The sequence below is a fragment of the Hyalella azteca genome, unplaced genomic scaffold (genome assembly GCF_000764305.2).
Source record: "Hyalella azteca isolate HAZT.00-mixed unplaced genomic scaffold, Hazt_2.0.2 contig8946, whole genome shotgun sequence".
In the NCBI taxonomy this organism is placed as follows: domain Eukaryota; kingdom Metazoa; phylum Arthropoda; class Malacostraca; order Amphipoda; family Hyalellidae; genus Hyalella; species Hyalella azteca.
In genome coordinates, this window is record NW_025939027.1 from 1,253 (window position 1) to 16,787 (window position 15,535).

At 50.4% G+C, this 15,535-nt stretch overlaps 1 protein-coding gene across 1 annotated transcript in view; it reads left to right on the forward strand.

Moving 5' to 3' along the window:
* Positions 1-1,361: 1,361 nt before the first annotated feature.
* The window catches only part of LOC108669694 (fat-like cadherin-related tumor suppressor homolog), a 53,456-nt gene continuing 39,282 nt past the window's right edge, over positions 1,362-15,535 (forward strand). The window contains 9 exon segments of the mRNA XM_047881840.1: positions 1,362-4,362; positions 5,247-5,418; positions 11,167-11,368; positions 11,460-11,585; positions 12,644-12,948; positions 13,217-13,372; positions 14,311-14,600; positions 14,842-15,086; positions 15,258-15,447. Of these exon segments, the coding sequence (XP_047737796.1) occupies positions 1,406-4,362; positions 5,247-5,418; positions 11,167-11,368; positions 11,460-11,585; positions 12,644-12,948; positions 13,217-13,372; positions 14,311-14,600; positions 14,842-15,086; positions 15,258-15,447 (4,643 nt within the window). The 5' untranslated portion in view covers positions 1,362-1,405.

The window sequence follows — 15,535 nt, forward strand, 5'->3', positions numbered from 1 at the left end:
AGTAGAGCAGCAGTAGATCAGCAGTAGATCAGCAGTAGATAAACAGTAGATCAGAAGTAAATCAGCAGTAGAGCAGCAGTAGATCAGCAGTAGATCAGCAGTAGATAAACAGTAGATCAGAAGTAAATCAGCAGTAGAGCAGCAGTAGATCAGCAGTAGATCAGCAGTAGATAAACAGTAGATCAGAAGTAAATCAGCAGTAGAGCAGCAGTAGATCAGCAGTAGATCAGCAGTAGATAAACAGTAGATCAGAAGTAAATCAGCAGTAGAGCAGCAGTAGATCAGCAGTAGATCAGCAGTAGATAAACAGTAGATCAGAAGTAAATCAGCAGTAGAGCAGCAGTAGATCAGCAGTAGATCAGCAGTAGATAAACAGTAGATCAGAAGTAAATCAGCAGTAGAGCAGCAGTAGATCAGCAGTANACGCGTCCTCTTATCCATAATGCTATTCCTACCAGAGTTGTGGGTTAACCCTTTACTGTCATGCCGGCACACGCGTCCTCTTATTCGTACCACACACAGCGCCCTGTATACCACACACAGCGCCCTGTATACCGCACGTAGTTTTAATTGACGTGTCAACGGCCGTCGTAACTCCGACGCCTGAGTTGGAGTTGCAATTCATAATGCTATTCCTACCTAAGTTAAAGTTTGACGGGCAGCCGACAGCTGTCGTTACCTCTAATGAGTTGTGGGTTAAGCCTTTACTGTCATGCCGGCACACGCGTCCTCTTATTCGTAATGCTATTCTTACCAGAGTTGCGGGTTAAGCCTTTACTGCCATGCCGGCACACGCGTCCTCTTATTTATAATGCTATTCCTACCAGAGTTGCGGGTTAAGCCTTTACTGTGTCTCTTATACACATCTAGATGTGTATAAGAGACAGCCCTGCGTGCGTCAGGAGACCACGACGTCGTCACCTGCTGCTGCAGCGCCCGCCTCACGGGCGACCGCCGCCNTTCAATTGATGTTCTTCCGCAAGTTCCGATGGAGGAACAGCAAGAACATCACTTCGGGGTGGGGTTGATCGGGGTGAACAACGCCGCTCTCACCCCGAGGGAGGGTAGGGATTTTACTGTGTCAGCTATACGGTCAGCATTTGGATGCAATGGGGGGAATGGGGAGGGGATGGGTTTGGATTGTAGGCAAGAGGAGGAGTCAAGATGAAAAGGGGGAAAATAAACTCGTTTTTAGGATAAGTGTGAAGGTTTTGGTACAAGCCCAGCAGGCTCCCAATTACTGGTTGGAAAATACCCGAAAAAATTCCTATTTTGTTAATTTCCCTCCTTCTTATCCTTGTTCTGAAAGTTAATTATTGATACACGTTATTATAATGCTGTAATTTTTCCCCCGCAGGTGAAGGATCATGGTGACGACGCTAGACCTGCACCAGCTACCGGCAAGATGACATTGCCAACCCCTGGCAGAGTGAAGAAAATGCTTCCAATTTCTAATGGAAGCTTCCAATTTTCACTCATCTTCAAATTTATGGTTTTCTTCAAACTTTTTTGTTACTCGACTGCCTTCCAAAATAACATACGGTTCACTGCTGCCTTGTACAACGCCAGCGTCCACGAGAACGCTGTCGGTAACACCCTTGTGGTCAGTCACGAGATGATGGGGGTGTTCCTTCCTAACCCAAACTATTCTATAAAATACAGAATAGTTGACGGTGACAACCACAACTTCTTTCGTGCCTCCCCAAAAACCGTCGGGAATTTCTGTTTTCTGGAAGTCTACGTCAGGACGGGCAATAGTAGAAACTTGAACAGGGAGAGCAGGAGTCAGTTCCAGCTCAAAGTTCAAGCTCTCCTGCGCAGTTCAGATGGAACAGAAACCGAAATTCCTGGAGCTGAGACCAGAGTTTTGATCAAAATTATAGATGCCAATGATCTGTCACCGTTCTTTTTGGAGAGCGAATACCGAGTGACAGTGAGTGAAGATACTGCGCTTTATTCCTCTATCGCACGGGTAAAAGCTGAAGACCCTGACGAAGGACTCAATGGCGAGGTTTACTACAGTTTCAGCCAACCCACAACCCAGTTCTCAATTCATCCAACGACAGGTGTCGTGTCACTGACCAAACCCTTGCACTATCTCCAGAAGTCTCTTCACAGACTCGAAGTCGTTGCCAAAGACCGTGGGTATAACAGCCCAGCCGCTTTGTTTCCTTCAGAGGCCACCCTAGTAGTAAATGTTGTAGACGTCAACTTGTACCCACCTCAAATTGAAATCATTCGTCTGGCGGAAAGTGTCACCAGTGGGTATCTCGTGGTCCATGCCATCGTTAACGTGATCGACAACGATAAAGGACCTAGTGGTGAGATTCACTCTTTGGAGATCAATGACGGCGATCCAGAAAAAGTATTTCGAATTCAGCCAGGATCTTCGGCTCAGGAATTTAGTTTAGGAACTTTACATCCAATCAGGTGGAGGGATGCGCCGTACGGGTACAACCTAACACTCAAAGCGGTGGACAGAGGTACTCGGCCGCGATTTAGTTACAAGCTCTTCAGCATAGAACCTCCTGCTCTTGTTCAACAGGAAGCTATTTTCAAGGAGGAAGTGTTTTACGTAAACGTGAGCGAATCTGCGCCTCCGGGCAGTCAAGTGGTGCAAGTGAGCCCCTGGGTCCCGGGATCCCAATCCCGCGTGACTTTTTCCATTTCAGCTGGCAACGAAGGCGGGGAATTTGAGCTCGATACGACAACGGGAACCCTCACCACCGCCATGTTTCTTGATGCTGAGACGCGTGACACTTATTCACTAACGATAGATGCCTCAACTGCTGCTCCCTTGCGGCAGCATCAGCAAGCCTCCACAAGGGTCGTCGTGAGGATTCAAGATGCCAACGATAACTCGCCAATGATTGTCGCTCCCCAGGATGTCGTCTTCGTCGACGAAAACCAACAAAAGTCGAGTTTTGTGATCTACGTTCGCGCCCAAGATTATGATTCTGGGAAGAATGCCCTCTTGTCTTATTCCCTAGCTAATGAGGATGACGTACCCTTCACCATCGACAGTTTTTCGGGAGAACTGCGCACCACTCGCCCTCTCGATTACGAAACTGAGAGGCGATCGTGGCGGCTAGTAGTTAGGGCCTCTGACTGGGGCGAACCTTACCGGAGACAAACCGAGAAGATCATAACTGTCAAAGTCGTCGACGTCAATGACAATCGGCCTCAGTTTGAGCAAGTCGACTGCTCTGGCTCCATCGCTAGATCGACTCCCATCGGAACAGAAATAATGAACGCAACGGCGGTTGACTTCGACTCGGGCAACATCATCAGCTACCGCATCGTAGGCGGCAACAATGACAGGCTGTTCAACCTCGAGCCCCACACTGGCGTCTTAAGCTTGGCTTCTGATCTGCACGACGTCGTGTCGTCAAGAAGGTTATTGAACGTTACTGCCACCGATGGCCAGCACTTCTCAGACATCCTAACTATCAGTTTACATTTCGAACCTCACGTTTCCCACACTTCATCCAACAAATGGGTGTCGCTCAAGTGCAAGGAGGCGGGACTTTTCAAACAGCTGCAATTTCAGCTCGCTAAATCTACTGCAAGCAACGCAGTGATCGACGAACGAAAGCCGTCTTTGAGTCCACCATTGACCACGAATTTCCATACACCTCACATTTCAGAAGTGCCGTCTGAGGTGAGGATACGTGAAAACAGTGAACTAGGAACTGTGGTGCTGAAGATTCAAGCCCGTGATCCTGACTTTGGCTATGACGGGGACATCGTTTACGCCATCAGTGGTGGTAACGTCGAATCTGTATTTCAAATCGGCGCCGCGTCAGGAGAAATTACAGTTGTGGGTCACCTGGACCGTGAACGCGAACCGAGTTACACGCTCAATGTGACAGCTTACGATCAGGGATACCCGAGACGTTCCGCATCTCAGTCTGTATTCATCACTTTAGTTGACGAGAACGACAACGATCCTGAATTCGATAAGTCATCGTACCGATTTTTCCTGCCTGAAAGTGTGGCTATCGGCACCGGCGTTCGCCAGCTTTTGGCTCATGATCCAGACTCGGGCGCGTTTGGACTTGTTAGATACTCACTCGCTACGGACACCCAAGACTTCGTGTTGCATTCCGAGACGGGGCTGCTGACGGTGGCTCAGGATTTAGATTATGAGCGACAAAACTCGTACGAACTTCGCATAGTTGCTCAGGACGGCGGGTCAAGGTCCACGCACACGTACGTTACAGTGGAAATCGTCAACATAAACGACTGCCCTCCTGAGTTCTCCGAGAAAGGCGCTGCTGAGGTCAGAGTTCCTGAAGACTTGCCTGTTGGTTCCTTGGTGACGCTCATCACTGCGAGGGATGCGGACTCCACTAACCTCAGGTGAGATCAACGTCCTGTAATTTTAAGCTGGCCATTACTTCATAACTAAGGTCACGATTGTTCGTTTCCCTCAACTAAACATCTGCTGTTAATCCAAATCAATGTACCGTTACTTTAATTTTATAACCACGAATTCTACCGATTTATTTATTTGCTCAGGGTTGATATTTATTAACTGAAAGCCTGCCTTTTGCTATCTGATATTTACGTGATAGTCAAAGCTTCCGTTGTTCATGGCAATATTAGAGCGTGTCTTGCACAGCTTGCAACTTGGAATGAACTCTGGCTCGTTACGATGTAAAAATGTAGTTTTTGCTCCTTCTGACTCGACTGCCATGGAAACATTAGATTAGAATAGAATACAGAATGTATAAGAATCGATATAGGATATCGCACTGGCAGAGAGGGAAGCCAAAGATGTTCGATAAACACAATAAGAGATGATTAAAGTGATACAATTCAAAAGCGTACTGTCTTGTGCCGAATGCAACTTGCAGGCAATTGTCTTGAATTTATTGAAATTAGGTTCCGAAACTGGGGCTTAAAACTCTTTTAGAAGGCAACACTTCCACCGAAACTGGGGCTTATAACCCTTTTAGAAGGTAATACGACATTTCTTGGAGGTTATGGATGGTCGCTTAATGGCACGGGCATATTTATCAATGAAGACGATATTTGTAACAGACTTAACGCGCTCATTGGGTCCAGCTATATGTACGGGCTACATTTGGCTAGGTTATAAACTTTCTGGTAGTGCAGCTTTATAAAAGCTCTGCGCGTTACCCATCATTTAAACAATTATTTACTCAGCATTTAAATTTACCCCAAATCATTGGCCCAAACCATTCAACTAAGGCCCGTAAATTTTCAACGTGTGCCCTCAGGTACACGTGGGAGGGCCCGCACGAGGGCACGTTCTCCCTGGACCAGGAGACGGGGGCCCTTCGTCTCGACGCGCCGCTGGACTACGAAGGACGTCGCGTCTACAACGTCTCCGTCAGGGCCTCTGACGACGGCAGTCCGCCTCTGTCAGCCGTCACACGTCTCCTCGTCGTCGTGAGTGGCAGCGGGGCTGACGGTGGTGTGGTTTGGACTGATGTTGCACCTCTCGACAGCGCCGTTACTTACCGGCTGGTGGGGAGTGAAGGACTCGACGCCTTCTACGTCAACCACTTGGGTGAGGCGGGTGGCTCTGGGTGAGAGTGGCGGCCCTAAGAGAGGCTGGCCGTTTTCATGAATTATATTATAGGAATTATATGGTAGGAATTATATTATAGGCATTTGGTCAACACCCGCGACAATAAATGGACCATCATGTGTCATTCTTTCTTTCATGTCTTCATATGTGAGGAAGCCTTGTAAATGAATGTGATGATACTCTTAACATCCCAACATATTCATTTCATAGGAATGTATTAGATTCAGTTCTTCAGTCCTGTTCTGACGTTGTATTTTCCATTGGGACAACAATTGCAAAGTATATCCTGTTAAGAACTACATCGTCGATGTCTGCAACTACTGAACTCTCGTGTTAATTGCTTCACTCGAAATAATACATTAATATATACTAATCATTAATATCACTAATCAATAATCTAATCATTTATATTCCAATCAATAGTATTAAGCAGTGAAATAGAACCAAACAACATGCTATAATACTATTATACAACTGATAAAATTCTACTCAACCATAGGCGAGATCTATATAACTTTAATCTACCGTAGGCGAGATCTATATAGCACTCATCTACCGCAGGCGAGATCTACTCGTCTGCTCTACTGGACCGCGAGACGAAGTCGTCTTATTGGCTCACCGTCCGCGCTCAGGACGCCGGTACCGTACCGCGCTACAGCACGCTACACGTGAGTTGCCAGGCTACACGTGAGTTGCCAGGCTACACGTGAGTTGCCAGGCTACACGTGAGTTGCCAGGCTACACGTGAGTTGCCAGGCTACACGTGAGTTGCCAGGCTACACGTGAGTTGCCAGGCTACACGTGAGTTGCCAGGCTACACGTGAGTTGCCAGGCTACACGTGAGTTGCCAGGCTACACGTGAGTTGCCAGGCTACACGTGAGTTGCCAGGCTACACGTGAGTTGCCAGGCTACACGTGAGTTGCCAGGCTACACGTGAGTTGCCAGGCTACACGTGAGTTGCCAGGCTACACGTGAGTTGCCAGGCTACACGTGAGTTGCCAGGCTACACGTGAGTTGCCAGGCTACACGTGAGTTGCCAGGCTACANTCATCATCCTGCTTCATAGATGTGTATAAGAGACAGTCTTCACCCTGACCGGGGGCAACCCGCAGTCCCTGTTCTCCCTGCACCCCCACACCGGTCAGGGGGGCTACACACACTCAAATGAGACGTTGTTGTCCAAATACCCATGCACTATTTGCCCTTGTGTGCATCATTCTAACCCAGTTTGGATTGTAGAAGGGCTTATCAGCGCTACAAGGAGAAAGAGTGTATTTATTTCGACTCTACGACTCATTTATATGCACATGAAAAGCTTTCGTCAGAATGTTAAGCTATTGTCAAACTGTGCAGCCATCGTATAATTCCTCTAGACTTCTTAGGAACGCAGACGTTGGCCACAAATTTAACTCATAAACTAGCAATTATACTAACTTGAACATACACAGAAGCGCTTAGCTTCAGAGATATGAAGTCGCAGACCTGCAGAGCGCGCTAGAAACACCACAAGCCACGCCAGTTCCGCGACGGCTTAACCCTCTACCGTAATATGTCAGTATGTCACTCTCCGGGAACATAACTTTAAACTTAAATTATACGTAAACTATTAAGTGTAGCAACCTGAGGACGTTTGTATGCAACAGAGAACATTTTAAAGTTGTCGTACGTGGCGGCAACCATCAATGCAAGTCATTTTGCGCCCACTAGAACCTATCCTTTTTGGGAAGAAGGCGCGTGACAATATTGCTCCGGTTACTCGTGTCAGGCGGTAGAGGGTTAAAGCCATAGCGCCGTATGTCGGCATGTCGGCAGACACGTACTGCTGCTTTAGCCAGTATAGTCTTCATGTAGACTACACATCAGCCTGCCTCCACATTTACCCCACTTACCCCCCCTTGCTGCAGCCAGTGACCGCTCCAGCGTCACTTACCCACCTCCCTACCTTGTTGCCGCCAATGAGGTTAGGTTAGGCTCGGCGAGGTTTGTTTAACACATTATGTGCGGCACGGACCCACCAGCGCTGGCAGATGGCCTAAAAACGACCAAGTCCGCGGACAAAAAAGACCTTTTATTCAATAAGTACTAGTATATTTGTAGGTTCTGGTGCAAAAATTGAATTTTTATTTCTTTTCTGTACATTTTTAAATTTAAAGAAGTAGAACTGCCATCATAAATTTTTATCGACAAACACAATTGAAAAAAAACTAAATTGTGGAATTTGTCGGGAAAAAAGACGCTGCAACCCACCTGTGGTTCGTTTCTTTCTTAACGTCTTGAGTGGAGAGTCGGGGTAAGTGTGGAGGTAATCCATTGGTGCATAGGTGTAGCCTCCATGAAGACTTACTGAAGTGAGTAGTGGCTGCGGACTTACGGTGCCATGGCTTCATAGGCTACGGCGTCCTATGTCGTGCTAGACAATGGCCAGGAATATTCACTAAAGTGTAAAGTGTGTGTTATTCACGAAAGTGTGAAGACCTTAGCCCGCACCTCTTCTTCAATCCCGCCTGCCATAGCCATTATGTTCCTGAGCAGGCGAGATTCGTACAACGGAGCGTCGCCTGGACCGCGAGCAGCAGGCGACCCACGTCCTCGAGGTGACCATCTCTGACGGTCCCTGGAACACGTCGAGCCTCTCGTCCAAGAACTCGACGAGATGGTTCAGGGTGCACCCAACAACGGGGGACATCTTCTCCACCCTCCCCCTGCAACCCCACCACACCTACGAGCTAACAGTGAGTGTCCGTGCTCATTTATTAAGCGTTACCTGAGGATCAGGATACGTGACTAAGGATAAGGATAAGTAAGAAACATCTGTCTAGATAACATGTTTTGATATATACGGGGCTGTTAAACATGAGAGTTACGATAAAGAGGTATAAGCTACGGCGTTGACCGTAAGGTCGGAGAACTCAACCGACTCGTTACATCGCGGAGCGCTTATCAACTACTGCGAGGGCTCTTACTAAGGTTCCCAGCCCTTATATAGATTTCGCCTTCCGCCCACTACTAAGGTCTTGAATTTATGATCTATCACGTGATATCTTCCAGATGCTGACTCATGTCTAGTACTTTTCCATCAATCTCTATCCGGTCAAGTGAATATTACGTCCCAATTACATATGATCTAATCTTATAATATAATTATAATTAATGCAATGAGACGCCAGATTGACGCCGGACATGAGGCGTGGTAGTGACACCTACGAGCTGTGAGGACAGACAGTAGCCCGTCTACGGCCCCTAGCTCTTTATTTAGACAGACAGTAGCCCGTCTACGGCTCCTAGCTCTTTATTTAGACAGACAGGAGCCCGTCTACGGCTCCTAGCTCTTTAGTGAGACAGACAGTAGCCCGTCTACGGCATCTAGCTCTTTATTTAGACAGACAGTAGCCCGTCTACGGCCCCTAGCTCATTATTTAGACAGACAGTAGCCCGTCTACGGCCCCTAGCTCTTTATTTAGACAGACAGTAGCCGGTGTACGGCCCCTATCTCTTTATTTAGACGACAGGAGCCCGTCTACGGCCCCTAGTCCTTTATTTAGACAGACAGTAGCCCGTCTACGGCCCCTAGTCCTCTTTCCTACGGCCCCTAGTCCTTTATTTAGACAGACAGTAGCCCGTCTACGGCCCCTAGCTCTTTATTTAGACAGACAGTAGCCCGTCTACGGCCCCTAGCCCTCTTTCCTACGGCCCCTAGTCCCTGTCTCTTATACACATCTAGATGTGTATAAGAGACAGATGCTATTCCTACCAGAGTTGTGGGTTAAGCCTTTACTGCCATGCCGGCACACGCGTCCTCTTATTCATAATGCTATTCCTACCAGAGTTGTGGGTTAAGCCTTTACTGCCATGTATTTGCATGTTATTCGTGCGTCTGCGCACGTCGCCTGCACGTCTGGACGTTACGTCGCCTGCACGTCTGGACGTTACGTCGCCTGCACGTCTGGACGTTACGTCGCCTGCACATCTGGACGTTACGTCGCCTGCTCGTCTGGACGTTACGTCGCCTGCTCGTCTGGACGTTACGTCGCCTGCACGTCTACGAGGCCGCGGACGCCTACAGCCTCACCATCGCCGTCACCGACGCCGTCCACACCGCCACCGTCATGGTGGGTAGTGTGGGGTGTGTAGTGTGTGGTGTAGTGTGTAGGGTGGGGTGTGGTGTGATGTGTATGGAGTGTATGGTGTTTAGTGAGTGATTTGCAGTGTATGGTGGAGTGTGATGCGTAGTGTGTGGTGTGTGGAGTGTGGTTTGTAGTGTGTGATGTGTGGTTTGTAGTGTGTGGTGTGTAGTGTGTGGTGTGTGGGCCTGTGTTCGAAATTATTGGTCCGTGTCGGCCGACGCCGCCCCACGCATGAACGCTCCCAGAGGCTCGGGTCTGCCTCGATGGTCTATGGCTAAGCGGTAGTTGGTCTACAGGTCTGCCCTCTGCCATGTTGAGGCTGGTCCCTGCCCCTGTAAGTGTTGGCGGGAGGGGTCTGTCTGAGGGGTCTCTATCTGTACTGGACTAAGGGTCTGCCCTCCGCCATGTTGAGGCTGGTCCCTGCCTCTGTGATGTAGGCGGGAGGGGTCTGTCTGAGGGGTCTCTCTCTGTACTGGTCTAAGGGTCTGACNGGGTCGTGGATGGCGGTGGTATGAGTTGGGGTCGTGGATGGCGGTGGTATGAGTTGGGGTCGTGGATGGCGGTGGTATGAGTTGGGGTCGTGGATGGCGGTGGTATGAGTTGGGGTCGTGGATGGCGGTGGTATGAGTTGGGGTCGTGGATGGCGGTGGTATGAGTTGGGGTCGTGGATGGCGGTGGTATGAGTTGGGGTCGTGGATGGCGGTGGTATGAGTTGGGGTCGTGGATGGCGGTGGTATGAGTTGGGGTCGTGGATGGCGGTGGTATGAGTTGGGGTCGTGGATGGCGGTGGTATGAGTTGGGGTCGTGGATGGCGGTGGTATGAGTTGGGGTCGTGGATGGCGGTGGTATGAGTTGGGGTCGTGGATGGCGGTGGTATGAGTTGGGGTCGTGGATGGCGGTGGTATGAGTTGGGGTCGTGGATGGCGGTGGTATGAGTTGGGGTCGTGGATGGCGGTGGTATGAGTTGGGGTCGTGGATGGCGGTGGTATGAGTTGGGGTCGTGGATGGCGGTGGTATGAGTTGGGGTCGTGGATGGCGGTGGTATGAGTTGGGGTCGTGGATGGCGGTGGTATGAGTTGGGGTCGTGGATGGCGGTGGTATGAGTTGGGGTCGTGGATGGCGGTGGTATGAGTTATCCCGACTCCTTCAACCCATTATCCCATTACCCCAACTCCTGCAGGTTGTGGACGCTGCCCTTCAACCCATTACCCCAACTCCTGCAGGTTGTGGACGCTGCCCTTCAACCCATTACCCCAACTCCTGCAGGTTGTGGACGCTGCCCTTCAACCCATTACCCCAACTCCTGCAGGTTGTGGACGCTGCCCTTCAACCCATTACCCCAACTCCTGCAGGTTGTGGACGCTGCCCTTCAACCCATTACCCCAACTCCTGCAGGTTGTGGACGCTGCCCTTCAACCCATTACCACAACTCCTGCAGGTTGTGGACGCTGCCCTTCAACCCATTACCCCGTCTCCTGCAGGTTGTGGACGTTGACGAGAACCAGCACAGTCCGGAGTTCGGGGCGGCGGTGGTGGAGGCTCGTATCGCAGAAGATGCGCCGCCGGACACGCTGCTGGTGGCGGTGCCCGCCATCGACGCTGATATTGCACCTCTCGACAGCGCCGTTACCTACCGGCTGGTGGGGAGTGAAGGACTCGACGCCTTCTACGTCAACCATTTGGGTGAGGCGGGTGGAGTGAGAGGCGGGTGGCTCTGGGTGAGATAACACTCATCTACCGCAGGCGAGATCTATATACCACTCATCTACCGCAGGCGAGATCTACTCGTCTGCTCTACTGGACCGCGAGACGAAGTCGTCCTATTGGCTCACCGTCCGCGCTCAGGACGCCGGTACCGTACCGCGCTACAGCACGCTACACGTGAGTTGCCAGGCTACACGTGAGTTGCCAGGCTACACGTGAGTTGCCAGGCTACACGTGAGTTGCCAGGCTACACGTGAGTTGCCAGGCTACACGTGAGTTGCCAGGCTACACGTGAGTTGCCAGGCTACANAACGCATTGGAACGGGCCATCATAAATAGGGAACAAAGAAAGGTCTGGCGAGCTGGAACTAAAAGGGAACAACACGTCGCCATAAAGACGTCGCTTGTTATGGAGCTGTTCGACACGAACAACTTCATACCGGGCATTTCTGAAGCGAGGACGGTTGGAGGATTGGGAGGATTTGGTGTTTGGCTGTGTCTACGGTCTCTAACCTGTCTCTTATACACATCTAGATGTGTATAAGAGACAGTGACAATATTGCTCCGGGTACTCATGTCAGGCGGTACAGGGTTAAAGCCATAGCGCCGTATGTCCACAGCCACTACTACTCCAGCCAGCGCAGTCTTCACGGAGGCTACACATCAGCCTGCCTCCACATTTACCCCACTTACCCCACCTTGTTGCAGCCAATGATGTTAGGTTAAATCCGGTTAGGTTTGCTCACATATTATGTGCGGCACGGACCCTCCAGCGCTGGCAGATGGCCTAAAAATGGCCAAGTCCGCGGACAAAAAAGACCTATTATTCAATTCATTCTAGTAAATTTATATGTTCTGGTGCAAAAATTGAATTTTCATTTTTTCTGCACATTTTGTAATTTGAAGAGGTTGTACTGCCATCATAATTTTTTGTCGACAAACGCAATTAAAAAAAATAAATTGTGGAATTTGTCGGGAAAAAAGACGCTGCAACCCACCTGTGGTTCGTGTCGCACTTAACGTCTTGAATGGAGAGTCGGGGTAAATATGGAGGTAATCCACTGATGGGGCTTAGCCTCCATGAAGACTTACTGAAGTGAGCGGCGCCATTGCTTCATAGGCTACGGCGCCATGTAACGTGCTAGACAACGGCTAGGAATATCCACTAAAGTGTAAAGTTGAGACTTGGTGGCACCTTTCCCGCACCTCCGTTTCTTCAATTCCGCCTGCCATAACCTTTATGTTCCTGAACAGGCGAGATCCGCACAACGGAGCGTCGTCTGGACCGCGAGCAGCAGGCGACCCACGTTCTCGAGGTGACCATCTCTGACGGTCCCTGGAACACGTCGAGCCTCTCGTCCAGGAACTCGACGAGCCTCTCGTCCACCACCCTCGTCGTCGTCAAGGTGCTCGACGAGAACGACCACGCACCCCAGTTCCTCGAGAGCGTCTACCGCTTCATCGTCCCCCTGCGTCACGGGGAGGGGGCGCCTGGTGGGGGTAAGGAAACCCCCAACGCTGCTGCCCTCACATCGTCTGTGCAGCTGCCGGTGTCTCGGGTGAGTTGAAGTTGGAGTTTGACTCTAGGTTAGACGAGCTCAAAACGAGTCTTAAGTTGAAGATGTCTCTATAAAAGTTTAAGTTGGAAGTAACGCATTTGTTGAAGTTAAAAGCCTTTGATAAGTTGAAACCTTTGTTAATTTATGGTTGAACGTGAAGCGTGTGCATACTTAAATATTATGTTGAAGTCGGAGTTGGAATCGAAGGAGATGTGAAGTAATTGATCAAAATTTTGGGTTGAAGTTGAAGTTAAGTTTGCATACACAGGTGATCGCCTGGGACCGGGATGAGGGGGAGTACGGAACCATCGTGTACCACCTGAGAACCGGTAACTCGTCTGCCTGGTTCAGGGTGCACCCAACAACGGGGGACATCTTCTCCACCCTCCCCCTGCAACCCCACCACACCTACGAGCTACGTAGCGTGAGAAGTGGGAGTTGGAAGTGTTCGGGCCAATCGTGTGACCTAAGATCTGTGTTCTTTTTAAACTATAAACGACTAGTGGAGTTTTGAAGTAGTGGAGTTGTCACCGGCCAGAGCTACTACAAGCCAATCTAAACGTTGGGCCTGTAATTCACAATCAGGATCGAATGCTCACCGCTCATAAGCCGGGCCTATGAGCGGCCTATGAATAATTATTCATAGGCCTATATGAATAATTTCCAGGCTACTGTGCTCATTCATCTGACCTACAATGCCGTTCAACTCTCCTAGTCATCGTCAGTTAAGCCGGTTCAGTGGCTATGGAATATAATCACAACAAAGCACACTTAAAATAGTTTATTGAATCACTTTGTTTGAAATCAGTAAAACATGGTAAAGGGCAAGCATGAATTCCGACTAAAATAGCTAATATGAGAGACGTTCAATTCTATTCATTATTGCACAGCATTAATGCACGTAGATAAGGTTACATTAATTCACATAGGCGAACGATAGCAGGTAAGACTAAATCCTCACGGCACAGCCACGACTCAAGCGTTAAAGCAAAGAATGCAGAGAGTTAACAGAGCTGAGGGGGTTCAGGTATGAACCTCACTGTAGGGCTGGCGGGACACGACCTACCCGACGCCCAGCCGCTCAGACCTGACCTAGTACTACACAGTTTCAACTGCTATAGGTCTGACTCACATGTCACTGGCGCAGCTTCGCCAGACGTAATAAAATAATTTCGCCAGAATGAACAAAAATGCATATGAGAACAAATTATCGTATCAATCCAATAATGAATATTAGTGAACGATGTTCATCGTTCACAGAGTAGTGGAGTGGAGTAGTGGATAAACGACTAGTGGAGACTAGTAGATAACTAGTGGATGACTAGTGGTAGACTAAAGATCTAGTGAAACTGACTAACATAGAGAGCCCACTACACGCTCCTCCCTCACCCCGCCCCCTCCCTCGGGCAGGTCTCTGTGTCTGTAGGGGACCGCAACGAGCATCGGCCGCGGTTCTCGCAGCCCCTGTACAAGGTGGAGGTGCGGGAGAGCGCCCCGCCGGGCACGCGGGTCCTGCTGCTGGCGGCGGAGGACCGAGACCGCGACCAGCACCTGCTCTACGCCATCGTCAACGCCGCGCACGTCAGGTCCCAGGGCCTCTTCACCCTGCACCCCGTCACTGGGGACCTCCTGCTCGCCGCGCCCCTTGACAGGTGGGTGCTGGGGGTGACATGGGTTTTGTTTGTTGATGAAATCGCGGAGGAGTGGGTGGGGTGGTAGAGAGGGGGTGTGGGAGGAGTGGGTAAGGTGGTAGAGAATATTTGGTTTAAATTTTGCTCATCACTTTCTGTTTCATCACATCACTCCCTCATAACCGCCTCATCACACCACGCCCTCATCACACCACGCCCTCATCACATGACACATCTCGTTGACGCACCCTCACCCCCACAGGGAGGTGCAGAAGGAGCACCTGCTGACGCTGCAGGTGCAGGACCGCATCACGCCCCGGCAGCAGGACCTCTGCCGCGTCCTCGTCAGGGTCCTGGACCACAACGACCACGCGCCGCTCTTCCTGCACGCCTCCTACAGCGCCTCCCTCGACCAGGACGCGCCCCTGGGCACCAGCGTCCTCACGGTCACCGCCGTCGACCGGGACCATGGGGCCAACGGGGCCGTGACGTACTCCATGGTGTCGGGTGTGTAGTGAGGGCCCCATGGGGCCGTGACCTACTCCATATTGCTGTATTTCCCCTCAATTTCCCTTTATTTTTCCTCCAATTACCCCTCAACTTCCCCTCAAAATTTCCCTCAAATTTGTCCTCAACTTCCCTCAATTTCTCCCCTCTAATGAAGCCATGTCGCAGCAGGTAACGCTGGGGGGGCGTTCGTGGTGTCTGCAGACGGGGGGCAGATCTCCCTGGCGCGCCCCCTGCCCCCCCACCGCCCCCCGCAGGAGTTCAGGCTGACGGTGAGGGCGGAGGACGGGGGCGCGCCCCCCCGGCACTCCCTCGTCAGCGTCGCCGTCGCCGTGCACATGTCCAGGACCGCGTCTCCCAGGTCCTGCTTCATCATCCTGCTTCATTATCCTGCTTCATCATCCTGCTTCATTATCCTGCTTCATCCTGCTTCATTATCCTGCTTCATC